At 49.7% G+C, this 23514-nt stretch overlaps 1 protein-coding gene across 4 annotated transcripts in view; it reads left to right on the forward strand.

The window, feature by feature from the left end:
• The window catches only part of DHRSX (dehydrogenase/reductase X-linked), a 149024-nt gene that overhangs the window by 18164 nt on the left and 107346 nt on the right, over positions 1 to 23514 (forward strand). For 3 of the 4 annotated variants that reach the window (XM_055563114.1, XM_055563115.1, XM_055563113.1), the window contains exon 2: positions 21582 to 21689. In XM_055563114.1, the coding sequence (XP_055419089.1) occupies positions 21582 to 21689 (108 nt within the window). Of the gene's footprint in view, positions 1 to 16287; positions 16393 to 21581; positions 21690 to 23514 lie in introns of those variants that run through there. The other variant, XM_055563116.1, reaches the window with a different exon arrangement.

A 23514-nucleotide genomic window follows, 5' to 3' on the forward strand; every position in this document is an offset into this window, starting at 1 on the left:
CACGACTGAGCGACTGAACTGAACTGACCTATCATCTATCCATATGTCCATATTCCTTCCCACTATAGGTTATCGCAAGATACTGAATTTAGTCCCCTGTGCTATATGGTAGCTCCTTGTTTCTTATTCTATATACAGTAGCATGTATCTGTTAGTCCCAAATTCCTCATGTGTCCCTGCTCCTCTGTCCCCTGTGGGAACCAAAAGTTTGTTTCCTACGTCTATTTCTGTCTGGTAACTCAGTTCATTTGTATCGTTTTTTAGATTTCACGTGTAAATGATTCCATATGGTATTTGTCTTTCTGATCTGGTTCACTCAATGTGATCGATCGTCTCTAGGTTCGTCCGTCTTGGCTGCAAGTGTGTATTATTTCATTCCTTTTCACGGCTGAGTAATGTTCCATTGCACATAATAAGTACTGCCTCTTTTTTATCCCTTCCTCTACGGATGGACATTGCTTCCATGTCTTGGCTATTGTGATAAGAGCTTCAGTGAACATTGGGACGCATGTATCTTTTAGAATTATAGTTTCCTCCAGATATATATGCCCAGGAGTGGGATTGCAGGACGATATGGTAGCTCTATTTTTAGGTTTTTTTTTTGAGGAACTCGTGTACTGTTCTCTGTGGTGGCCGCATCCATTTATATTCCCATCAACTAGTGTGAGAGGGTCTTCCTCTTCTTTTTGATCGTGTTTCTGTTGTTGAGAAACATGAAATGCATTGATAAACATACTCGCCATCTGACCAAGAAGGGTGGTAAGCCCCAAGGCCCGGAGCTTCCCCTTCCTCCCCCAGCATGAGCTTTTTCTGCCGTTTTCCTTCTTTTCTGGGACAAAAATCTGAGTCTGTGCAGTTCATCTGGTTGGAGAAGCAGCCTGCGTCTGTGTCCAGACACATCTTGTTTCTGCGTCCATGTAGCCTGCTCCCTCTGACCCTTAATTCTGTCCTGTACGCCGATGCTTAACCATCCGGCCGGGGGCCGTCTGTGGGCTCCTAGAAGTAGTAATAGCATTAGTTGCTCAGTTGTGTCCAACTGCCTGCAACCCCACGGACTGTAGCCCACCAGGCTTGTCTGTCCATGGCATTCTGCAGGCAAGAACACTGGAGCGGGTTGCCATGCCCTTCTCCAATGGGAATCTTCCCGACCCAGGGATCAAACCCAGGCCTCCTGTGTTGTAAGCAGATTCTTTTACCATTGGAGCCACCAGAAAGGTCCCGTGGCTTGTAAGCACAGCTCAGTCAAAAAGCCACTGGGCTGAGCCCACGTCAGTTGAGGTCTGATTCAGGTCCCTCCAACGTCCTTTCCCTCAAGTTGAGCCGAGCTCACCAGGTTATGCGTTCTCTGTCGGCAGTCTTTCCAAGCAAGGGGAGAGCTTTCCTTTCCAGTTGCTTTGGGCAGCAAGGCTTTAACTGTCACTGAACCAAACCTGAGTCTTTTCCCCCTACACGCAGTTAAGTGAGTCTGCAGACCCCAGGTCGTAGTGAAGAAAGTGTAGTGTTTATTGGAGGCCCCAGGCAAGGAGGATGGTCAGTGTATGCTCAAAAGACTGTGAACTCCCTGCTGGATTTTGGCAAAGCGTTTTAAATTTTTTTAATTTTAATTTATTTATTAATGTCTGGCTGCACTGGGTCTTCTTTGCGGCACAGAGGGTGCTTCTGCAGGCGGTGAGCGGGCTCTGCTCTACCCGTGGTTTGGAGGCTCATTGCTGTGGCTTCTCTTTGAAAGGTTGCTGCTGAGCTGTGAAAGACGCTGGGATTCTTGGCCTCCAGAGGAGAGGAATTCAATCTGGGGCCAGTGGCGAGGCCTGACTGCTCAGAGCTTTTGTGTAATACAGTTTTATTAAAGTATAAAGAGATAGAGAAAGCATCTGACATAGACATCAGAAGGGGGCAGAGAGAGTGCCCCCCTGCTAGTCTTTAGCTGGATCTTATACAGCTACTAGCAGTCTGCTAATTAGAGAAACGAGCTGTCTCAAAACTCAGAGAGTGGCACCAGGCCCCTCACCCGCAACCCACATTTTGAGGTAACGTTGGCACCAGGTGAGTCATCCCGGGCCATTAAACGGTTGACCTGAATCATGAAGAAGGGCAGGTTTCCAAGCACTTAGATAGTTTCATTAACATAGATTAGGAGAACAATGTGTGAATAAAACATACTGGTTTGCTGAGCCCTTATCATACGGTTCTGAATCCTAGGCAGAACCGACTTGAAGAAATCAGAGTCTAATAGTTCATTCACATAGCTTAAGACAAACATTTCCCTAAGAAAATGCATTGGTTAGCTCAAGGTTTGAGAAAAGTTAAGTTCAGGTGGAACCAGGTGTCATCATGGCAACACCGAATTTTAAACCTTTTAATTTTGTACAGAGAAGGGAAAAAGGCTGACACATGTAGTCTGTCTCCTCTTGCCACTTAAGAGAGAGAGAAAAAACGTCCGAGACTTGCAGCCTATTTCCTCCGTCTGGAGAGCCCTGGCCGTCCCGCCTGTTACCCTCTCCTCTTCTCTTGTGGACCGCGGGCTCTAGGGTGTGTGCACAGGCTTCAGTAGTCGCAGCCCCTGGGCTCAGCAGTTGTGGCCCATAGGCTTTAGTTGCTCCAAGGGACCCTCCCGGGTCAGGGATCAAACCTGTTGTCTCTTGCATTTTTATGGCAGGTGGCCTCTTTACTGCTGAGCCACCAGGGACGCCCCAGGAAAGCATCTTGAAAGGCCAGGTGGTGGAGGGACGTTCTGGGGTCTGCGGTCGGCTCGTGCACGGGCCTCTGACTGAGGGTGAGGTGACAGGGTGGGGTCACTGGGGTTGATGTTACACGCCCTCGGGCACCGGTAGGTCTGAGGGCTCGTGATCAAATAGGTAACTTCTTCCTCTCTGATGCGAGTTTAAGCATCTGTGTGTGAGTCGCTCAGTCGTGTCCGACTCTGCGATCCCATGGACTATAGCCAGCCAGGCTCCTCGTTCCAGGGGATTCTCCAGACCAGAATACTGGAGTGGGTTGCCATTCCCTTCTCCAGGGGATCTTCGCAGCCCAGGGATCCAACCCATGTTTCCTGCATCGGCAGACAGGTTCTTTACCACTGAGCCATCAGCAAAGCCCATTTCAGCAGTTACTTCTTCCTTGATTGTTTCTTTGAATTCCAAACGATGTTGGGACTTCCCTAACTCAGGCTACCTTCGGAGTTCCGCTCTCACCTCCACTCGGGAAGGGGGGCAGTGCTGGGCGGATTTGGAAAGAGACCCTGATGGTCTCGGTCTCGGGCGCCCTGTGAGCAGGACCTGAACCTCTGGAAAGGTGGGGCGTCTACAAGCTTCTGAAATCACTACAGCCGTTGCTCCGACAGCTCGTGTTCCTGGGTTCCCGGAGCAGGGCGGACCAACGCTGACGCTTAACTAGAATCCTTCTCCTTGGGAATGTGCAGCCCCGTGGGTCCGTATCTTATAAATTACACAGAATTCAGACACGATGCTGCATGTTCTGCAGCTGTTTTGGGCCCCAGGACTGGCTTTGCAGCTCTGCTCGGACACACAAGCCCTTCCGTGCCTCTCACATCCGCAGACGCATGGCTGGGACCTGTACACGGTGGGGCGCCGTTGGCCACCTTCTGAGCTCTGGCGGCTGCGACCCTGTGGTCCCGTGTGAGTGTGAGGCGTCTCCTGCTTGCTATCTGGTGACACTTCCGGGTGGTGCTAGTGGGAAAGAACCTGCCTGCCAATGCAGGAGACTTCAGAGACGCGGGTTCGATCCCTGGGTGGGGAAGATCCCCTGGAGGAAGGCATGGCAACCCACTCCAGTGTTCTTGCCTGGAAGATCCCATGGACAGAGGAGCCTGGTGGGCTACAGTCCATGGGGTTGCAAACAGACAGACTGAGTGACTAACACACTTTCATTCACATTTGGAGGCCAGACATCGTTCTTGTTTATTGCCGTGACAGGAGATACTGTCATTTCATGATACAAATGTATAAAATATAATTATCAGTTCAGTTCAGTTGCTCAGTCGTGTCTGACTCTTTGCGACCCTGTGAGCTGCGGCACGCCAGGGTTCCCTGTCCATCACCAACTCCTGGAGCTTGCTCAAAAGAACATAATTATAAACATATATAAACATAAGTGTACATATTTATACATATGAATATGTGCACCTTTATATTCTATGTATTTTTTATAGTCAATTATTTATCATCTATGTATTACACATCTGTCTATGCACACTTTTATCATCTCAGTTCAGTTGAGTCACTCAGTCGTGTCTGACTCTCTGCAACCCCATGAATCGCAGCACGCCAGGCCTCCCTGTCCATCACCAACTCCCAGAGTTCACTCAGACTCACATCCATGGTGTCTGTGATGCCGTCCAGCCCTCTCATCCTCTGTCGTCCCTTCTCCTCTTGCTTATCATCTACTTACTAGTAAATCTATGCATCTATTATCTTTCATCTATTCATTGGAAGGACTGATGTTGAAGCTGAAACTCCAATGCTTTGGCCACCTCATGCGAAGAGCTCACTCATTGGAAAAGACCCTGATGCTGGGAAAGATTGAGGGCAGGAGGAGAAGGGGGCAACAGAAGATGAGATGGTTGGATGGCATCACCGACTTGATGGACATGAGTTTGAGCAAGCTCTAGGAGTTGGTGATGGACAGGAAGGCCTGGCATGCTGCGGTCCATGGGGTCGCAAAGAGTCAGACACGAGTAGTGAGCCACTGAACTGAACTGAACTGATGCATATGTCTCTTTTCTATTTATTGAACATCTATTTACCTTTTTGTCATTTGTATCTAATATCTGTATCATCTATGTATTTTTGTGTCTATGTATCTGATTGAACATCTATTTACTTTTTTATCATTTGTATGATATCTGTGTCATCTATGTCATTTTGTGTCTGTATCTGTGATCTGTCAGTTTATCATATCTCTCTTGGTGTCTATCATCTTTCTATGTATCTGTTACTTGTCATCTGTATTGTTATTGCTGTTTAGTCACTCAGTCGTGTCTGACTCTCTGACCCCATGGACTGCAGCACGCCAGGCTTCCGTATCCTTGACCATCTTCTGGAGTTTGCTCAGACTCATGTCCATGGAGTCGGTGATGCCATCCAATGCCAATATATCATTTATATATTTATTGTTAATTTATCTTCTATGTGTATCTGTGTATTTTCTTCCTTGATGGCTTTCCTGGTGGCTCAGATGGTAAAGAATCTGCCTACCACGCTGGAGATCCAGGTTCAATCTCTGGGTCAGGGAAGATCCCCTGGGGAAGGGAATGGCTACCCACTGCAGTATTCTGGCCTGGAATTTCTGGACAGAGGAGCCTGGCGGGCTACAGCCCATGGGGTTGCACAGAGGTGGGCATGACTGATAGACAACACACACACATAACCACTCTTTTTGTTAAAATTCTTTGCCCATATAGGTTTTTACAGGGTATGAATAGAGTTCCCTGTGCTATACAGTAGGTCCTTATTAGCTATTCATCATATGTAGCTGCTTTAGAATAGCAAATGGCAACCCCCTGTAGTAATGTTGCCTGGGGAATCCCATGGACGGAGGAGCCTGGTGGGCTACAGCCCATGGGGTCGCAGAGAGTCGGACACGGCTGAGCGACCAACACACAGATGTACTTTGTGTTGTCATCTCTATATTTATTTCCCTCCATCCCTCTATCTGTCTTTACCTCCCTGTCTGTCCCTCTGCCTCTGAGTTTGTCCATCTTTCCATCTGTGGATGGACATCTATCTACATCTGTCTATCCATTCATCTGTCTCTCTATCTCACCATCTCCACCATCCATCCATCCATCCTGTACTTGAACGGTTAAAGGCACGTTGAGCAGCTTTGATTTTCTCTGCAGGAAATTGAATGAAGCCATACATTTCTCCTTAAAGGGAAGCTGTCCTTGGTTCACTTGTCATGAGTTTACACATTTCCTGCTGCATAAGATGGTTTGGCAGGAACCATGGGGTTCCTATAGTGCACTCTGCTTGTGTGCCTGGGAACCGCTGAGCGCTCGACATTTCAAGCTTCTCACCCAGAGGAGCTGGGGGGTGGGTGTCAACCCCTCTGAGCTCAGTACCCAGTCCCCTGTCTCCTAGGCTGGTGTGGCATCCCCTCTTTCACACGGAGTTGGCCAGAGAGCAGGGAGCACCCCTCGGAGCCAAGACAACAGACCCTGGAGCCGTAGTCCAAAGTGGACGCTAAGGCAGGGCTCTGTACAGTGGGGTTGAGTGGACGTGGGTCTGCCTGGGGGAGCATGGGGTCTCAGAGGAGGACCCCATCCCTGGGCTGTGGGTGGTGAAGCTCAGATGGGGGTCTTCAGGTGAGGCTCAGATGATGGGGGTCTCCAGGTGTGGGACTCAGATGATGAGGGTCTCCAGGTGGGGGTCGGATGATGAAGGTCTTCAGGTGGGCTCAGATAACAGAGAGTCTCCAGAGGGGCTCAGATGATGGGGGTTTCCAGGAGGGCTCAGATGATGAGGGTCTCCAGAGGGGCTCAGATGATGAGGGTCTCCAGGTGGGGCTCAGATGATGAAGGTCTCCAGGTAGGCTTAGATGACAGAGAGTCTCCAGAAGGGCTCAGATGAAGGGGGTTTCCAGGAGGGCTCAGATGACAGAGAGTCTCCAGAGGGGCTCAGATAATGAGGGTCTCCAGGTGGGGCTCGGATGATGGGGGTCTCCAGGTGGGGCTCAGATGATGGGGTCTCCAGGTGGGGCTCGGATGATGGGGGTCTCCAGGTGGGGCTCGGATCATGGGGGTCTACAGGTGGGGCTCGGATGATGGGGGTCTCCAGGTGGGACGCAGATGATGAGGGTCTCCAGGTGAGGCTCAGATGATGAGGGTGTCAGGTAGGGCTCAGATGATGAGGGTCTCCAGGGGGGACTCAGATGATGAGGGTCTCCAGGTGGGCTCAGATGATGAGGGTCTCCAGGTGGGAGTGAGATGATGAGGGTCTGCAGGTGGGGCTCAGATGATGGAGAGTCTCCTGGGCTGTGGGTGGTGAAGCTCAGATGGGGGTCTCCAGGGGGAGCTCAGATGATGAGGGATCTCCAGGGGATGCTCAGATGGTGGGAGTCTCCAGGTGAGACTCAGATGATGAGGGTCTCTAGGTGGGACTCAGATGATGGGAGTCTCCAGGTGGGCTCAGATGATGAGGGTGTCCAGGTGGGAGTCAGATGATGGAGGTTCCAGGTGGGGCTCAGATGATGGGGGTCTCAGGGTGGGGCTCAGATGATGAGGGTCTCCAGGTGGGCTCAGATGATGCGGGTGTCCAGGTGGGAGTCAGATGTTGGAGGTTCCAGGTGGGGCTCAGATGATGGGGATCTCCAGGTGGGCTCAGATGATGCGTGTGTCCAGGCGGGAGTCAGATGTTGGAGGTTCCAGGTGGGGCTCAGATGATGGGGGTGTCCAGGTGGGGCTCAGATGATGAAGGTTTCCAGGGGAGCTCAGATGATGAAGGTCTTCAGGTGAGGCTCAGAGAGGACAGTCTCTGCATGGTGCTTAGATGATGAGGTTCTCCAGGTTGTTCCCAGATCAGGGTCTCAGATGATGAGGGTCTCCAGGTGGGACTCAGATGATGGGGTCTCCATGTGGGGCTCAGATGGTGGGGGTCTCCAGGTGGGGCTCAGATGGTGGGGGTCTCCAAGGGGGCTCAGATGGTGGGGGTCTCCAGGTAGGGCTCAGATGGTGGGGGTCTCCAAGGGGGCTCAGATGATGGGAGTCTCCAGGTGGGGCTCAGATGATGAGGGTCTCCAGGTGGGGCTCAGATGATGGGGGTCTCCATGTGGGGCTCAGATGGTGGGGGTCTCCAGGTGGGGCTCAGATGGTGAGGGTCTCCAGGTGTGGCTCAGATGATGAGGGTCTCCAGGTGGGGCTCAGATGGGGATCTCCAAGGGGGGCTCAGATGATGAAGGTCTCAGGGGGGCTCAGATGACGGAGAGTCTCCAGATGGGGCTCAGATGACGAGGGTCTCCAGGTGGGGCTCAGATGATGAGGGTCTCCAGATGGGGCTCAGATGATGAGAGATCTCCAGGGGGGGCTCAGATGGTGGGGGTCTCCAGGTGGGGCTCAGATGATGGGGGTCTCCAGGTTGTTCCCAGATCAGGGTCTCCAGGCGGCAGAGTGTCATGTGTGAGGACCAGCTCTGGGAAGCAGTAACTGGGTCACCTCCTTTTCCGCTCACGTCTAGGATCTCACGCCTGGGTCCCTGGTGGCCAGCCCCAGGGGTGTGGTCAGACCTGCCCAGGCTGCCACAGCGTGCTTGGCCTCGGGAAAGAACCCGGCCTGGGATCCCAGAGAGGGTGTGGGTGTGGTGCCCGAGCCAGTGGCGAGGCTGTGTGCCTGGCGTCTTGCAGGACAGACGTCCCTGGGAAGCGCTGGTGGTATCCCTGCCTGGTTTTGACCTGATCACCCTAGTGGGGGTTGGTGTGTATCGGGGCTGGGAAGGTGGGATAACGGGAGGAGCACAGCCACAGTCAGGGGTGACAGCAAGTAGGTAGGGATCTGCTGACGGCTCAAGAGAAGCCCTACCAGGTAGCCCCCAGCCTTGCCTTTCCTCCTTCACCTCCAGCCTTCCGAGGTCCACACCTCCAGCTGAGACGGTGTGAGCTTGCTGTGGACTGAGTCTCTGTATCCCCCTGGAATTCATATGTGGAAACCCTGGCCCCCGAAGGGGATGTGCTGGGATGTGGAGGGGAATCTTTGGGAGGTGATGAGGGTTAGATGAAGCCATGAGGGTGGGGTCCCCATGATGGGATGAGTGGCCTTGTGAGGGGGGGAAGAGAAATCAGAGCTATCTCTCCATCACACGAGGATACAGCAAGTGTGCAGATGTACGGACCAGGAGGAGAGCTTTGCCTCTTGGCAACTAATCTACTCTGTGATCTCAGACCCACAGTGGGCAGGACTCTGAGAATCACGCCTGTGGTTTAAAGCACCTAGTTTCAGTAACTTTGATATAGCAACCAGTATTTGCCTCGTTGCAACAAACCACCACCGCCCCCCCAAAAAAAAAAAAAAAAAAACAAAAACAGAAGCAGTATTGTAACAAATTCAATAAACACTATAAAAATGGCCCCACATTAAAAAATTGAAGTTAGTAGACTTTGAGTTAACTGGATTATCTGCCATAATGTGGGTGGGCCTCATCTTATCAGTTGATGATGTCAATTTGAAAAAAGACTGCGGTTCCCTAAGTGAAAGTGAAAGTGAAGTCCCTCAGTTGTGTCCGACTCTTTGTGACCCCATGAATCACAGCACACCAGGCCTCCCTGTCCGTCACCAACTCCCAGAGTTCACTCAGACTCATGTGCATTAAGTCGGTGATGCCAGCCAGCCATCTCATCCTCTGTTGTCCCCTTCTCCTCCTGCCCCCAATCCCTCCCAGCATCAGGGTCTTTTCCAATGAGTCAACTCTTCGCATGAGGTGGCCAAGGTATTGGAGTTTCAGCTTCAGCATCAGTCCTTCCAATGAACACCCAGGACTGATCTCCTTCAGAATGGACTGGTTGGATCTCCTTGCAGTCCAAGGGACTCTCAAGAGTCTTCTCCAACACCACAGTTCCAAAGCATCCATTCTTTGGTGCTCAGTGTTCTTTATGGCCCAGCTCTCACATCCAGACATGTCTGTGTCTCTCTCTGCCTTGCTCTCTGTGTGTGCTCTTGATGTGTGTCTCTGGAGAGACCTATAAGTAGTACATACTTTATGTGCATAGGTTGTACTACAAGAAAGCCAATTAGAGATGCCAGTATCACAGAAGCTGAGTCCCTGTCAGCCGTGAATGCATGTGTGTTCAGTCGCTCAGTTGTGTCTGACTCTTTACGACCCCATGAATCACAGAATGCCAGGCCTCCCTGTCCATCACCATCTCCCGGAGTTCACCCAAACTCATGTCTGTCACGTCGGTGATGCCATCCAGCCATCTCATCCTGTGTCGCCCCCTTCTCCTCCCGCCTTCCATCTTTCCCAGCATCAGGGTCTTTTCCAATGAGTCGGCTCTTTGCATCCAATGGCCAAAATATTGCAACTTCAGCTTCAACATCAGTCCTTCCAATGAATGTGTAGTGTTGACTTCTGTTAGGATAACTGACAAATAATCCACCCATTAAATCGTGTAGTTCAGTAAAATTTTCTGGGGGCCCTGCCATTTGGTCCTTCAGCTTATGGTTGTGTTCCCCCCAAAGCAAGTTTCCTGATCACTTGGAATATCCTGAGGACTTGGGCTTATTTAGGGTTTAAAAAATATGCCTGAGATGTATTCATTACAAAAGAATTCTGAAGAGTGTTCTTGGCTGTGAAGACTATTCCTTTGGTGTTACGTGGCATACAGCTAGGGAGGTTGCAGAATTTTCCTGTAGACACCCCCACTGACACTGTTTTTCTCTTGTCCTCTGTTCTTTTGGAAGATGGGGGTGGAGATCAATGAGCCTTGTCCTCGGGGTGACCAGGGAGACGTGGGTCTGTTGGCAAAATTCACTGGAAAATGTGACATGTGTAACACATTGACACTCTCATTCCTCAGACCACTGCTCACAGCACTGAGTAACTTAAATTGTTTTTTTAAATATTCAATTTAATCTTATTATTTTTTAAATTGGGGTATACTTGCTTCAGTACGTTGTGTTAATGTCTGCTATACAATGAACTGAAATTCACCTCAAAATGACCATGAGGTACCACTGGTCAGAATGGCCACCATCAAAAAAATCTACACCCAATAAATGCTGGAGAGGGTGTGGAGAGAAGGGAGCCCTACTCCACCGTCGGTGGCAATGTCAATTGATGTAGGCTCAAGAGCATGGAGGTTCCTTAGAAAGCTAAACACATTATTACCGTGTGATTCCGCAGTCTCACTCCTAGGCACACAGCCAGACAATACCCTCATTTAAAAAGATACACGCGCCCCAGTGCTCACAGCACCCCTGTGTTACAATAGCCAGGACATAGAAACAACCTAGCTGGCCATCAACAGATGAATGGATAAGACTGTGGTACATACATACAATGGAATATTACTCACTCACGAGAAAGGACGAAATCAGGGCATGGGTAGAGATGTTTGAGGACGAAGGAACTTTTTAACATAAGGTCCGGACAACTCTGTGGGCTGTTTCCTTTTCTGCCAGCCTCCTTTGAGGGCTGATGGATAGATGATGTGACCTAACTGTGTCCTAAGCCTTCCCATCTCCGCCCCCGCTTTGCTCTCCCGCCTTAAGGCCTGGAGATCAGTCTGTCCCCGGAATGAATGAGTGTCGTGTTCCTCTTCTGTGGTCACAAGATGGGTCACAGGCGGGTACAGTGTCCGAACTGGACACTTTATCCTTCAAGTCCGCTTCTCATGGTGCGTCTATCAGAAGATTCTCACTAGTGAGACACGTAAGCTTCTTAATTGTCGTGGTTTACCAACACAGCCTTTCTCAGTGATGCTGTGTTTCGGGAAAACAGAATCCTGCAGCCAGTTGAGTTAGAAGGGCAGACACGCATCACTTTAACATTATTTCCTCTCAATTTTGAGGACTCGTGAGACAGGACTGGCAGCCCACTCTAGTATTCCTGCCTGGAGAGTCCCCACGGACAGAGGAGCCTGGTGGGCTACAGTCTATGGGGTTGCAAAGAGTCAGACATGTCTGAGTGGCCAAGCACACCATACCACATGCATAGTAAAGTGGACAGTGTTGGTAACAGCAGCAGGAAAAGGTGGGTAGTGTAGGTTATTATTCGTCTCTGAGAAGAAAGCCAGAACTTCCAAGTACCACTCAGCCCCCATTATTCATGGTTAAACACAGCGTTTCCCCCATTTTAAACTGAGACTGTAGTCACCATACAATGCACCCTTTCTATGGCACAATTCAGGGGTTCTTAGGGTATTTGCAGAGTTGGACAAGCACCACCCCTATGTCATTTTTGAACTTCTTTTTATCACCTCCTTCCCACATGGCTCAGTGGTAAGGAATCCTCCTGGCAATGCAGGAGACGCAGGTTCGATCCCTGGGTCAGGAAGATTCCCCTGGAGGAGGAAATGGCCACCCACTCCAGTGTCATTGCCTGGGAAATCTCATGGGTGGAGGAGCCTGGTGGGGCTGCAGTCCACGGGGCCGTGAAAGAGTCGGAAACGACTTAGCAACTAAACAACAGCAACCACAAAAAGATTCCTGTACCTACTACCTGCTGTTCCTCACTCGTCTCCCTCCTCCCCGGCCCCTGGAAAACACCAGTGTACACACTCTGTCTCCATATGTTTGCCTATTTCTGCATTTTGTATAAATTGGATCATGAAATATATGGCCTTTCGCATGTGATTTCTGTCTCTGAACATCGTGTGTTTGGGGTTTCCATCTACATGGTAGCCTGTGTCAGAGCTTCACTCATTTTCATGGCTGTGTCGTATTCCACCGTGTGGATGGGCCTCATGCTGTTTAACCATCCATCCATCATACTATCTTATCATCCATCCATCTATTCTCCATCCATCCATTCATCCATCAACCAACCATCCATCCATCATCCATCCACCCATCCATCCATCCATCCATAATACACCATTTATCACCCATCCACCCACCATCCACCCACTCATCCATCCATCTATCTATCCATCATCCACCCATCTACTCATCCATCATCCATCTAGCTATCATCCATCCACCCATTATCCAGCCACTCATCCAACCATCTATCCATCCATCAATGCATCATCCATCTATCCATCTATCCATCATCCACCATCCACCCATCCACCCGTCATCCACCCACCCATCCACCATATACTATCTTATCATCCATCCATCTATCCATCCATCCATCCATTCATCCATCAACCAACCATCCATCCATCCATTCATCCATCAACCAACCATCCATCCATCCATTCATCCATCAACCAACCATCCACCCATCATCCATCCACCCATCCATCCACCCATCATCCATCCACCCATCCACCCATCATCCATCCACCCATCCATCCATCATCCATTCATCCATCCATCCATCCCTCATACACCATCCATCCATCATACACCATCCATCCATCCATTCATCCATCCATCCATCGACCTATCCATCATCCATCCATCCATCATCTATCATCCGTCTGTCCATCCATCCATCCACCCACCCATCCATCCATCCATCATCCATCCATTCATTATCCATCCATCATCCATCATCCATCTATCATTCATCCACCCACCCACCCATCCATCCATCCAACATCCATCCATCAGTCCGTCAACACTTGGGCTGTTCTCACTTTTCTGGCTGTTGTGAATCAAGCTCCTCTGAATCTAGCTTCATCATGCGTGTGTGAGCAGATGCATGGTTTCCTTTCTCCGGGATAGACTGACACCTCGGTGTGGCGCAGCTGGGCTCTTGTCTCTCCATGTTTAACCTCTTGAAGAGCCACCTGTCAGACTCTTTGCCAAAGTGGCCACTCCAGCTTACGTTCGCATCAACCTTGTGTTGGTTCTGATTTCTGTACCTCCTCGCTAACTTTATAGTCTCTTCCTTTCTCCCGCCCTTTCTTTCCTCCTCTCTCCCTTTCTTACTTTACCTCTTTCTCCATTTTCTCCTTTTTTCCTCTTTCTTTTTCCTCTCTCTCTCCCCTTCCGTCCTCCCCTCTCCCTCCTCCCTTTAATATAGTAGCCGTTTACGCAGTTGTGAACCAGTCACTCACTGTGGCGTGGATTTCTCTTTCCCCGATGCTCTCCTAGCAGACTTCTGTTGTCTCCCAGGAGAGCACAGGAGCAAAGATTTAAGGGGTGAAGCAGTGAATAGGCGACCCACGTGCTCTCACAGAGAATTCACAGCGGCTTACACGTGTCTGCAGAAGATAGGAAACGCGGAACATAAATCAAAGTCCAGGAACCTCATAGATAACAGAGGGGAGACGGTGTTGCCGCTGCCCTGGGCTATCAAAACCCCTGTACCTGGCGCCCACTTCTGTCTCATGACAGCGAGGAGCCTCGGCCGGGCGTCCAGCCGCCGGTATCTGATAAAAAAGGGACCAGGCATGCAGTAGGCCCCCAATTCTAAAAGTGGCCACAAAGCTCGGGTCATTTCAACATAGCTGGACAGGGGCCAAGATGGCAGAGTTCTTTGTTTTGAGGTGGTTGTTTTTTTTTTTAATTTCATGTATTTGTGTATTTATTTTTGGTAGCACTGGGTCTTTGTCGCTACACGTGGGCTTTTTGTCTAGTTGAGGCGAGCGGGGGCTTCTCACGTGGGGGCTTCTCTTGTTGCAGAGCCTGGGCTCCAGGGCACGCAAGCTTCAGGAGTTTGGCTCCCAGGCTCTAGATCTCAGCCTCAGGAGTTGTGGTTCACTGGGCTTAGTTACTCCCTGGCATGTGGGATCCTCCTGGACCAGGGACTGAACCCGTGTCTCCTGTGTTGCAAGGCGGATTCTTTACCGCTGAGCCACCAGGGAAGCCCCGTTTCGCTTTATACTGTCAGTTCAGTTCAGTTCAGTTCAGTTCAGTGGCTCAGTCATGTCTGACTCCTTTTGACTCCATGGACCTCAGCCTCCATCTCCTGGAGCTTGCTCAAACTCACATCCATTGAGTCGGTGATGCCATCCAACCATCTCATCCTCTGTTGCCCCCTTCTCCTCCCGCCTTCAATCTTTCCCAGCATCAGGGTCTTTTCCAGTGAGTCAGTTCTTCGCATCAGGTGGCCAAAGGATTGGAGTTTCAGCTTTAGCATCAGTCCTTCCAATGAATATTCAGGACTGATTTCCTTTAGGATGGACAGGTTGGATCTCCTTGCTTTGTACTTTAAGAAGGCTATATTCTTTTTTTTTTTCTTGAAGGCATGAGTTTAGGCTTTTTACAAAAAGTTCCTGGGACTCCCCTGGCGGGCGGACCAGCCGTTAGAACTTGGTGCTCTCACTGCCGGGACCTCAGGTTCGATCCCTGGTTGGGGAGCTGCAGGCTGGGAGTAGCAGCCAAAATACGCACGTAAATAAAAGCTGCTAGTTTGAGATAGTTTTAGATTCAGGTACAATTATAAAGAATATAATGGAGCAATGTGCTCCTGTTTTTCCGCGAGAGGAGCCCTCTTGTATCATGACGGTTACAGGTACCATATCCCAGACCAGCAGGCTGACTTGATGCAATGCAGTGCTTTCGGCCGCATCTCCTGCCCTAACTTGTGTTCACTCCTGTGTCTGTGTGATACTTGCGATTTATGTGTGCGTGTGGGTTTGAAAATTCCCCATCATGGTTCTCAGTGGTAAAGAATCTCCCTGCAGTGCAGGAGCCTCGGGTTCGATCCCTGGGTCGGAAAAGACCCCCTGGAGGAGGGCATGGCAACCCACTCCAGGATTCTTGCCTGGAGAATCCCATGGACAGAGGAGCCTGGTGGGCTACAGCCCACGGGGTCACAGAGAGTTAGACAGGACTGAGCCAGTTCCAACATCCTTGTCTACATCTGTGTCTTTTTCGGTCCCGGTGAATTTCTTGTTTGTTTCCTTCTTTTCGCTTTTCCAGAGAGTTGTTAAATGTTTTCAGATTATTTTGCAAGAACTCTTTGTAGACAAAGAACGTGACCTTCTTCCCACATGGCACCGTTTCTGTTTTTCCTTTTGCTGTCTTCTGAGGCACTTTTGGCTCCCTGGGATGAAGCCGTCTTTTCATGGTCCGAGTGATAGATTATTTCCTGCACAGTGTCTGCGTCTTGCTTAAAGAAGCTGTCCTTGCTTTCCTGGTTGTTGTTGTTTTTTTCTCATCATTCGCGAAAAAACAACCAGCGTCACCACATCTTCTGCTGTTTTTATGAGTGAATTACACACACACCTTCCTCTTCTGTTACTTAATACAAGTCTGTCTGCTCAGTGCAGTACAGATGAACAAGCCGAAATGTTGGGAGTTTGGAGCAGGGAAAGCTTTACTGCAGGCTCATGCAAGGAGACAGGTGTCTTTTGCCCTCAAATCCTGAGCCTCCTGATGTTTCAGCAAAGCCTTGTTAAGGGCCAGGTGAGCGAGGGGGTGAGGTTAGTGGCTGCAGACTTCTTGGTTCTGCAATCCGTGTCCCTCGCGATGCTCATCTTAACCTCCAACAACACAAGTGTTTTTCTCTGTTCTGCAACCTCTTATCTCCCTGTGAATGGAAGAACGTTGTCCCCTTAAAGGTCAGAGCCTTGAGAATGGACTATCCTGTCTATTTATAATGTTACTCTAAGCCTCCAAGCAGACAAAGGTTATTCTCTATTCTGCAACTTTTTAAATGTCTCTGTGAATGGAAAAGGGTTATACTCCTAAAGATCTGAGACTGAGAATGTGTTTTTGGTGTTAGATCCCACTGGACTGAGGACTGAACTGAACTGATGACCCTCCAAGAAGACAAATGTTATTTTCTATTCTGCAACTTTTCATCTATGAATGTGATACCCTTAAAGGTCAGAACCTAACAATGAACTATCCTGTCTACAATGTTACTATAAATCTGCAACCAAACAAAGGTTATTCTCTCTTCTGCAACTTTTTAAATCTCTCTGTGAGGGGAAAAGGGTCACGCCCTTAAAGATCAGAACCTGAGAGTGAACTGTCCCTATTACAGGCTATGGGCAACATTTGTAACGCAAAGCAAAAGAGTACAAAGGTTAAAGTAAAAGAAAGATCCAATACAGATGATTTTGAGCAAGCTCCAGGAGGAGGTGGTGAAGGATAGGGAAGCCTGGCGTGCTGCAGTCCACGAGGTCGCAAGGAGTCAGACACGACTGAGCGACAAGAGACGGAGTCAGATTTGTTCTTCCCCGTGACTTTAGGGGAGGCTCTCACGTGTCGCGAGCTCGGCGTACGGAGCCCTGTCATGCTGCTATTTTCCCAAGCTGCTGCCCATCCCCAAGCCGTGAGGTCAGCCCTCCGACTTAGACAGAAGCATGACCGTGGCGTGTCTAAACATAGCTCGCAAGGGAGCGCTCGGCTCGCCCTGCAAACGCTGTGCCTTTGCCAATCGTTCGTTTGCCAAGATCTGAGCTGCCTTTTTTTTTTTTAATTGCTTTTTATTGATTGTTTACTTTTGGCTCTGCTGGGTCTTGGTTGCTACACGTGGGCGTTCTCTCGTTGCAGAGAGAGGGGGCTGGTGTCTAGTTGGAGTGTGTGGACTTATCATTGCGGTGACTTCGCAGTTTGCGGAACACGGGCTTCAGGAGTTGCGGGTTCCGGGCCCTGGAGGACAGTTGATGCTGCCGTGGTGTGTGAGATCGTCCCCAGATCAGGGCTGGAACCCGTGTCTCCTGCCTTGGCCCGGCCAGTCCTTTACCTCCAAGCCACCGGGGAACCTGTGGTTGCCTTTCTTCATGAGCGCCTGGCCGTCCAGACCCAAACCCTGGGGCAAGTAGTTGCCTCTTGCAGTGTCGGACCAGGAGGCTGCAAAACTGAATGGTTTTAGAATTAGACGAGCAGGTGAGAGCTTTGACAGGGCGGCTGGTACGCTTGTCTGGGATGGGCAGCTGGCGCGGTTGGGGTCAGGTTAGCATCCTGAATTTACAGAGCACTGGAGACATAAGACTCGGGTGCGATCCCTGCGTCAAGACGCTCTCCTGGAGGAGGGCATGGCACCCCACTCCAGGATTCTGGCCTGGAGAATCCCATGGACAGAGGAGCCTGGCAGGCTGCCATCCACGGGGTCACAAGAGTCGGACACAAACCTACAGAAACCCATGGACAGAGGAGCCTGGCCGGCTACAGTCCACGGGGTTGCATAGAATCAGACACGACTGAGCGACTAAACAGAATACCGCATACTCCACTATTATGAATAGACCCTTACATCAACTCTCAATGGGTCAAAGACCTCAAAAAGGGAGTTTAAAAATACAAAGCTCTTGCAAGAATGCATAAGGTTTAATCTTTGTAAATTCACGATGGTCCGTGGGGTCACAGAGAGTCAGACACGACTTGGAGAGCAAAGGACTACAACGGCAGCTGGCTGATACATGGTTTCTGCATGGAGACACAGCGCTGTTGCAAAGAGCTCTGAGTTGGCACCTGACCTGGCCTCTTCACAGCCGATTCCTGGAAGTGACTTTGTGAGATCAAACGATAGAATCACATGTAATTGGGGTAGATACTACAGAGTTTTCCCCGACGGGGACCGAGCCGTTTTGCACTCCTATCCACTTTGTGGGTCAGAGCGTTGTCCCCGTGGCCACACCGGAGAACGTGATGTTTTGAACTCTCACCAACCTGCTGGGTCAGATGGTATCTTGCGGTTTTCGTTAGCTATTAACACATCCCTCACTGGGTGTAAAGTTGGTCCTGTGATTTGAAGGGCCATTTCAATATGTTTTTGTTTGTTTGTTATTTTTTAAGCATTTAAATTTTTAAAATATATTTTTATTGTTTTAAAGCCTTTACTGTATTTGTTTTGGGCTTCCCTGATAGCTCAGTTGGTAAAGAATCCTACTGCAGTGCAGGAGACCCCAGTTCAATTCCTGGGTTGGGAAGATCCCCTGGAAAAGGCTACCCACTCCAGTATTCTAGGGCTTCCCTGATGGCTCAGACGGTAAAGAATCCGCCTGCAATGAGGGAGACCTGGGTTTGATCCCTGGGGTTGGGAAGATTCCCATGGAGAAGGGAAAGGCTACCCACTCCAGTATTCTGACCTGGAGAATTCAATGGACTATATAGTCAGTCCATGGGGTCGCAAAGAGTCAGATACAACTGAGCGACTTTCATTTCACTTCATTCTCTGTGTTATAAGATTGTTTCTGTCTTAAGCTTTTTTTAAGTGTTTACTGATTTTGTTACAGTATTGTTTCTGGGGCTTCCCCGATGGTTCAAGCATTAAAGAACATGTCTGCAGTGCAGGAGATGTAAGAGACATGAGTGTGATCCCTGGGTCAGGAAGATCCCCTGGAGGAGGCGACCCACTCCAGTATTCTTGCCTGGAGAATCCCATGGACAGAGGAGCCTGGTGGCTGCAGTCCATGGCGCGCGGTCACAAGTTTTTGTTTTTAAATCTTTGTTGAATCTGTTGCAGTATTGTTTCTAAGTTAAGTTTTGGGGTCTTGACCCTAAGGCGGAATCTTAGCCCCCTGACCAGGGATCAAACCCACAACCTCTGTATTGGAAGGTGAAGTCTTAATCAGTGGACCACCAGGGAAGTTTCTTAAATATGTTTTTATGTCAACAGATGCTTTTGTCCTTCTTCCCTGTAGAGACTTTTATTTCTTGGCTTTTCAGAACTCTTTGCATTTTAGGAAAATACTTCTTTGAATGCGACGAGAGTTGCAGACTTTGTCCCAGTTCATTGTTTCTGTCTGACTTTGCTTATGCTGTTTTTGTACACATTTATTTTAAATAATTAATTTTGGGGGGCCATGCTGCCAGGCATGTGGGATCTTAGTTCTCTGACCAAGGACTGAACCTTTGTTCCCTGGAATGGAAGCACAGGTTCTTAAGCACTGGATCACCAGGGAAATCCCTTGGTGGTTTTTTTTTTGGTCAACAGTATACAATTTTTTTTTTTTTTTTGGAGTGAAATTGGTGTTTTGCCTTAGAATTAGCAAAGAGTTTCCTGGTCTGAGGTTAAAGGTACATTTTTGCATTCTTTGAATATTTTCAGTGTTTAGTTTTTTTCCTCTTGGAGTTTATTTAGATGTGTCTTAGGAGTTATGGATCTAATTTTATGTTTTCAAAGCCTCTATTTAGATGTCCTAACCGTATTTATTATGGCTTCTCTGGTGGATCAGTGGTAAAGAATCTGCCTGCAATGCAGGAGACATAGGTTTGATCCCTGGGTTGGGAAGCTCCCCTGGAGGAGGAAATGGCAACCGACTCTGGTACTCTTGCCTGGAGAATCCCGTGGATGGAGGAGCCTGGTGGGCTGCCGTCCATGGGGTCGCAAAGAGTCGGACATGACGTAGTGATAAACATGCATAGAAATGGAGTATAGCTTTTAAAAATGGTGACTCTGTTGTATCGCTGAAACTTATAAAAATATCGTAAATCAAGTGTACTTTGCTGGAGAAAAGGAATTTTGTAAAATAAAATACAGGAGACAGGGAAGATACCAAATTCATGTTTGCTACGTTGATCCTAAAGGAAATCAGTGAGACCAGCCCATCCTAGAGGAGATCAGTCCTGGGTGTTCATTGGCAGGACTGATGCTGAAGGTGAAGCTCCTTTGGTCCCCTGATGCGAAGAGCTGACTCATTTGAAAAGACCCTTATGCTGGGAAAGATTGAAGGTGGGAGGAGAAGGAGACGACACAGGATGAGATGGTTGGATGGCTTCAGCGACTCCATGCACATGAGTTTGGGTGGACTCCGGGAGTTGGTGATGGACAGGGAGGCCTGGCGTGCTGCGGTCCATGGCATTGCAAAGAGTCAGACACGACTGAGTGACTGAACTGAACTGACAGGCGTTGATCCTATAGTAAACCTCCTAGGACCAGCCACTTCCTACATATAGCAACTCACTCACCTAGAAGCCTACCGCTCAGATGCAAAGTGACCCGTCTGTCCAGGACTCAGCCCTACCCCTTCCTGGCAGGGGCTCCCAGACTCTGGGCCTCCATCCACCTGCACCCACCCCCCTCCCATGGACTGTAGCCCTCCAGGCTCCTCTGTCCACAGGATTCTCCAGGCAAGAATCCTGGAGTGGGTTGCCATGCCCTCCTCCAGGGGATCTTCTCGACCGAGGGATCGAACCCGGGTCTCCTGTATTGCAGGCAGATTCTTTACCATCTGAGCCACTAGGGAAGCCCCATATATATATAATCCACACACACACACACACACACACACACACACCTTGTTAAATACCCTGTTCCATGATGGTTATTACAGGGTATTGAATACTGTCCCCTGCTCTGTATAGTAGGAACTTGTTGTTGCCCCATCCGATATATAACAGTTTGCATTCTCTAACCCCAAGCGACCAGCCCTTCCCTCCCCTGCCCCCCCCTCCCCGCTCTAGACCACCCCACGTGTGTTCTCTCTGCCCGTGAATCGGACACAGCAAGCTTTAGGTCGAAACATCAACCGCTGTGTGTAAGACCTCCAATTCACAACACAGACAGCCTGGCCCGAGAGAATTCATTCAGGACTCCCCACCCAGGGTCCTGGGCTACACCCCTCATCTCACCCTTTCTGCACATCACGTTGGCACCGTTCATTCTTGCGGAGGTGTCTGTGGGGGTTGAGCAAGGCTTTGTGAGGTGTGTACACCAGGCTGTCACAGTGCAAGTGTGCTCTGCCGCGCAGTCGTGTCCGACTCTTTGTAGACCCCGTGGACTGTAGCCCACCAGGCTCCTCTGTCCGTGGGATTCTCCAGGCAAGAATACTGCAGTGGGTTGCCATTTCCTCCTCCAGGGGGTCTGGAGTCAGGGATAGAACCCTTGTCGACGGCTGCTTTACCCCTAGGGCCCCCGGCAAGCCCAGGCAGTCATCAGTCAGGGCGACGGTCCTGTGTTACCCTCTCCCATCCTGAGCCTGTAAATAACTCACAGGAACAAAACCACAGGTATCAAACCACAGCTCCTGTTGGCATCCCGCCCTCTTTTGTGACTTCATTAGGACCGACACGTGCTCCGCTTCTAACCCTTGTTTTCTTTTTTTCTTTCTTTCTTCGTCCGCAGTCTTCTCTCCGCAACCCGAACGTGTTGCCATAGTGACCGGAGGGACCGATGGCATCGGATACTCGACCGCCAAGCACCTGGCGAAGCTGGGCATGCACGTCATCATAGGTGATGTCCCTTTGTTCAGGACCTTATGTGTTAGAGTGCCTGGGAGATACGCCGTCGTCTGCCTCTGCGTGATGCAGATCTTGGTGTGGTTACAGATCCAGGGGGGTTTCCCAGGAGGCCCAGTGGTAAAAGAATCCGCCTGCCAATGTAGGAGACACAAGGAACCTGGGTTTGATCCCTGGGTCGGGAAGATGCCCTGGAAGAGAGCATGGCAACCCACTGCAGTGTTCTTGCCTGGAGAATCCCACGGACAGAGGAGCCTGGTGGGCTGCAGTCCCTGAGGTCTCGAAGAGTCCGACACGACTTAGTGACTGAACAGCGTATTCCACTATGGGCTTCCCAGGTGACTCAGTGGTAAAGAACCATCCCGCCAATGTGAGAGACCAGGGTTTGATCCCTGGGTCTAGAAGACCCCTGGGAGGAGGAAATTGCAACCCAGTCTAGTATTGTCAACTGGGAAACCCCATGGACAGAAGAGCCTGGTGGGCTACGGTCCAGGGGCCGACTTAATAACTAACCAACAGAGCCAGCAGGTGCAGAAGGCGGTAACGGTCACCCTGAAAAGCTGAAACAGACAGGAGATTGTGATACTCTTTCTTTCTTTTTGGATAGGAGTCTAGCTTCTCCTTTAATGTGGATCATATTTTTTTTTTTTACCTGTGTGACTCACTGCAATAAATGACAATAAGTGTGGGTTAGCCTCCCAAACCTGTCATAACAAATTACAGCACAGACTGGATAGGTGAAACTGTGCACATTCACCCTCCCGCAGTCCTGGAGGCTGGAGCTGAGAGCCAGGTGTGGGCAGGCCTGGTTCCTCCCGAGGCCTCTCTGCTGGGCGCGTGGACGGCCGTCTCCTCCCCGAGTCCTCATGTGGCTGTCCCTGTGTGTGTCTCTGTGCCCTGACCCCTTCTTTCTGAAGCTTTCTAGTGGCTCATGAAAGGGAATGGGAAGTCGCTCAGTCGTGTCCGCCTCTTTGCGACCCCGTGGACTATAGCCCACCAAGCTCCTCCGTCCATGGGATGCTTCAGGCAAGAGTACTGGAGTGGGTTGCCATTTCCTTCTCCAGGGGATCTTCCCAACCCAGGGATCGAACCCAGGTTTCCCACACTGGAGGCAGACGCTTTAACCTCTGAGCCACCAGGGAAGCCCATAAAGCCCTAGTGGCTTATCAGATCAGATCAGTTGGTCCCTAAATCAACTTGCGAAATGAAGGGACTTTCTTCTGCTAGGAAAGTGGAGACACTTTAAGTCAATTCAATTTACATTTGTGAATATTGCCGTTGTTTAAATCAGCTGGAAAAAAAGATACAGGGACATTAGCTTTGAAAAAAAACAAAACAAAATATAGTATTGATCACATTTTTCTGGACATCCTCTGCATTTAATTAATTGTTCTTATGGTGTCCGTTTTGATAAAAATTGTGCTATAGGTCTGGTTTTACCTCTTTCAACTGTTGGCTGTTCAGTCATGTCTGACTCTTTGCAACCCCACGGACTGCAGTAAAGCAAGTCCTTCCCTGTCCTTCACCATCTCCTGGAGCTTGTCCAAACTCATGTCCATCGAGTTGGTGATGCCATCCAACCATCTCATCCTCTGTCGTCCCCTTCTCCTCCTGCCTTCAACCTTTCCCAGCATCGGGGTCTTTTCAAATGAGTCAGTTCTTCGCACCAGGTGGCCAAAGTATTGGAGTTTCAGCTTCAGCATCAGTCCTTCCATGACCATTCAGGACTGATCTCCTTTAGGACTAACTAGCGATGAGCAGGGCGTATGTTCCAATAAAACTTATTTTTTTTTACAGCAGGAGATGAACCAGGTTTAGCT

This window comes from Bubalus kerabau, chromosome X, assembly GCF_029407905.1.
Source record: "Bubalus kerabau isolate K-KA32 ecotype Philippines breed swamp buffalo chromosome X, PCC_UOA_SB_1v2, whole genome shotgun sequence".
NCBI classification, from domain to species: Eukaryota; Metazoa; Chordata; class Mammalia; order Artiodactyla; family Bovidae; genus Bubalus; species Bubalus kerabau.